At 49.0% G+C, this 2500-nt stretch overlaps 1 protein-coding gene across 1 annotated transcript in view; it reads right to left on the bottom strand.

The window, feature by feature from the left end:
• LOC138866477 (uncharacterized) overlaps positions 1–2500 on the bottom strand; it is a 4855-nt gene that overhangs the window by 1384 nt on the left and 971 nt on the right. The window contains exons 2-4 of the mRNA XM_070139304.1: positions 2017–2173; positions 1525–1650; positions 1–1396 (exon numbers count right to left, since the gene is read on the bottom strand). The exon at positions 1–1396 is cut by the window's left edge and continues 1384 nt beyond it. Of these exons, the coding sequence (XP_069995405.1) occupies positions 1–1396; positions 1525–1650; positions 2017–2173 (1679 nt within the window). The remainder of the gene's footprint in view (positions 1397–1524; positions 1651–2016; positions 2174–2500) is intronic.

The following is a 2500-nucleotide window of genomic DNA, read 5'->3' as shown; positions in this document are numbered from 1 at the left end:
TTCCATCTGGATGAAGAATTTCGAAGCCATGGCAACCGGCATAAGTAATGCCCTCGATTCCTATCATGGCTTTCACGTTTTGCATTGAACGTCCTGACAAGATGGCCACATTAACGTCAGGCATGTGAGCCAAGCGCTCCAGGACGCGACGGGTCTCCTCAGGCATCTGAGCCAAATCTGGATGAGGTGCGATGGGGGCCAAGGTGCCGTCATAATCTAGAATCAGAGCTAAACGTGAGGACTCTGTGACGTAAGAGGCCAGGAAATGACTGAAGTCTTCTTCTCTCAGTGGGAGGAGACGTCCTGGTGTAAGATTATTGTCTGCCAGACAGTCCACCGATTTGAGGAATGACTGAAGCCAGAAGTTCACATCATGTTCACGTTCACGATGACGAAGTTGCTGCATTCGAAGTTCTCTTTCATCCCTTGGCATGGTGAGGGCACGGTGCATAACTTCAGCAAATTCCGCTGTCTCATAAGGGTTCACTATCAGTGCCTCATGCATTGATGTTCCAGCACCAGCAAATGGAGATAGCATTAAAACACCTGGTTCGCCCACCTGGCATGCGACAAACTCTTTGGCCACCAGGTTCATGCCGTCCCTCAGGGGAGTTACCACAGCCACTGATGAGTCTCGGTAGAAGGCAGCCAGCTGCTCCTGAGACACACACCCGTAGATGTAGCGAATCGGCGACCAGTTGGGCGTCGAGAAACGTCCGTTTATTCTGCCAATTAACTGGTCGAGGTCCTCCTTCAGTTCCTGGTATTCCTTGACGTCCGTTCGGGAGGGCACTGCAACCTGGAGGAACGTGACGTGCTCAATGTGCTCAGGGTGCTTTTGCAGCAGCGTTTCGAAAGCGCGGATTCTGTGCACGAGGCCCTTGGTGTAGTCCAGCCTGTCGACACCCAGCAACAGCTGCTCCTGCTCGTTGTTCTTGACCACCTGCGGCGCCTTCTCTGCCAGGCTGACGAATCTGTCATAGGGAATGCTGATGGGCAGAGGGTGCACCGACACCGTGCGTCCGTTGTGCTCCACCAGCATCTGCTCGCGGTCCACGCGGCAGCCCAGACGCCTCTGGCAGCAGTCGATGAAGTTGAGGCAGTAATCCTCCACGTGGAAGCCCACGGAGTCGCAGCCAAGGATCCCCTGCAGGAGCTCATCGTCCCAAGGGAAGAGCCGCATGATGTCCCACGAGGGGAAAGGGATGTGCAGGAAGAACGCCATCTTAATTTGCAGGCCCAGCCTGTCGCACCTGTCCCGGATGCTGTTGGCGGCCATCATGAGGTGGTAGTCGTGGAGCCAAACGAGGGGAATGCTCTCAGGATTGGATTCCGATAAGCTCTGTACCGCCTCGACCGTCAGCTTTGCAAATTGCTCGTTGACTTCCCTGTACGCCTGGAAAAGAATGTTTAAAAATTAAGATTACTTACAACATAACATGATAAACAGAACATTTTTACACGCAACGGCAGTTAGTAAAATGAACTGATTCCCTATGAAGTAGCTTATGCTGTCATACGTACCTCCCATTTGTCTTGTTGGAAGATAGCCCTGTCTGGCATGGAGTGGAATAAGGGCCAAAAGGTAGCGTTACAGCAACCATTGTAGTAATTGTCAAAGAGAGTTTTCTGTGACATCATCGGTTTCACCTGCAAAAGTTTATAAGGGTCAGCGACTAAAGCTGGCAATAACCTCGAGTAACTGCCATATCAAGGTTGATTTTCAAATGTTGAGAAGTAATCTAAGCAGACTTAAGACAGAAGGAGAAGAAAGAGAGATGGACGGAGAGAGAGAGAGGGAGAGAATGAGTGAGTGACAGAGAGAGAGAGAGAGAGAGAGAGAGAGAGAGAGAGAGAGAGAGAGAGAGAGAGAGAGAGACAAACAGACAAACATCCAGACTGACCGTCAACCAACCCAATAAAAAACCACCGACAAAAATACAACCCAAGAAAAAAGAACCACCCCTTTCAAAATAAATAAATAGATAAATGAAAATCAAAGCGAAGCAAACGTACCTGCCAGCTCTTGAGACCTGCTGTAGGGGACTGATCATTAGGATTAGCTTCAGGAATTTCCACAACGCCGTCTTCTTGGTGCTGACCCGACCACCCCACCCACAAGCCCTTTGTCTCCACGACTACGGGGGCAACGGCTGTCACCAATCCGCCAGCGCTGTAAGGAAACGTGGGTGTGATTATACGCAAAGATTTTGTAAAGATATGTGCGTGTGTGTGTGTGTGTGTGTGATTGAGGTCTCATTTGGGGAATGGTTTTCTGGGTTGCAGAGTTCTTTCACGGTAATTCTGTGTCATTCTATACTCTTAGTGTTATCTCGAGGCTGGAAGTTCACGGAATCTAGTTGGGAAAATGTTCTACATGAAAAAGTCTTGATTGATAGGAAGCGGTTGAACCTTATATATAAAAAATACACTAATTTCATCCGTCTCTCTGTAAATCATATCACTTTCTAAATTCCAATATTCAAAAATTTCCCATTTC

The sequence above is a fragment of the Penaeus vannamei genome, chromosome 25 (genome assembly GCF_042767895.1).
Source record: "Penaeus vannamei isolate JL-2024 chromosome 25, ASM4276789v1, whole genome shotgun sequence".
NCBI classification, from domain to species: domain Eukaryota; kingdom Metazoa; phylum Arthropoda; class Malacostraca; order Decapoda; family Penaeidae; genus Penaeus; species Penaeus vannamei.
Note: the sequence above shows the minus strand (reverse complement) of the source record. Positions and strands in the feature narration are given on the sequence as shown.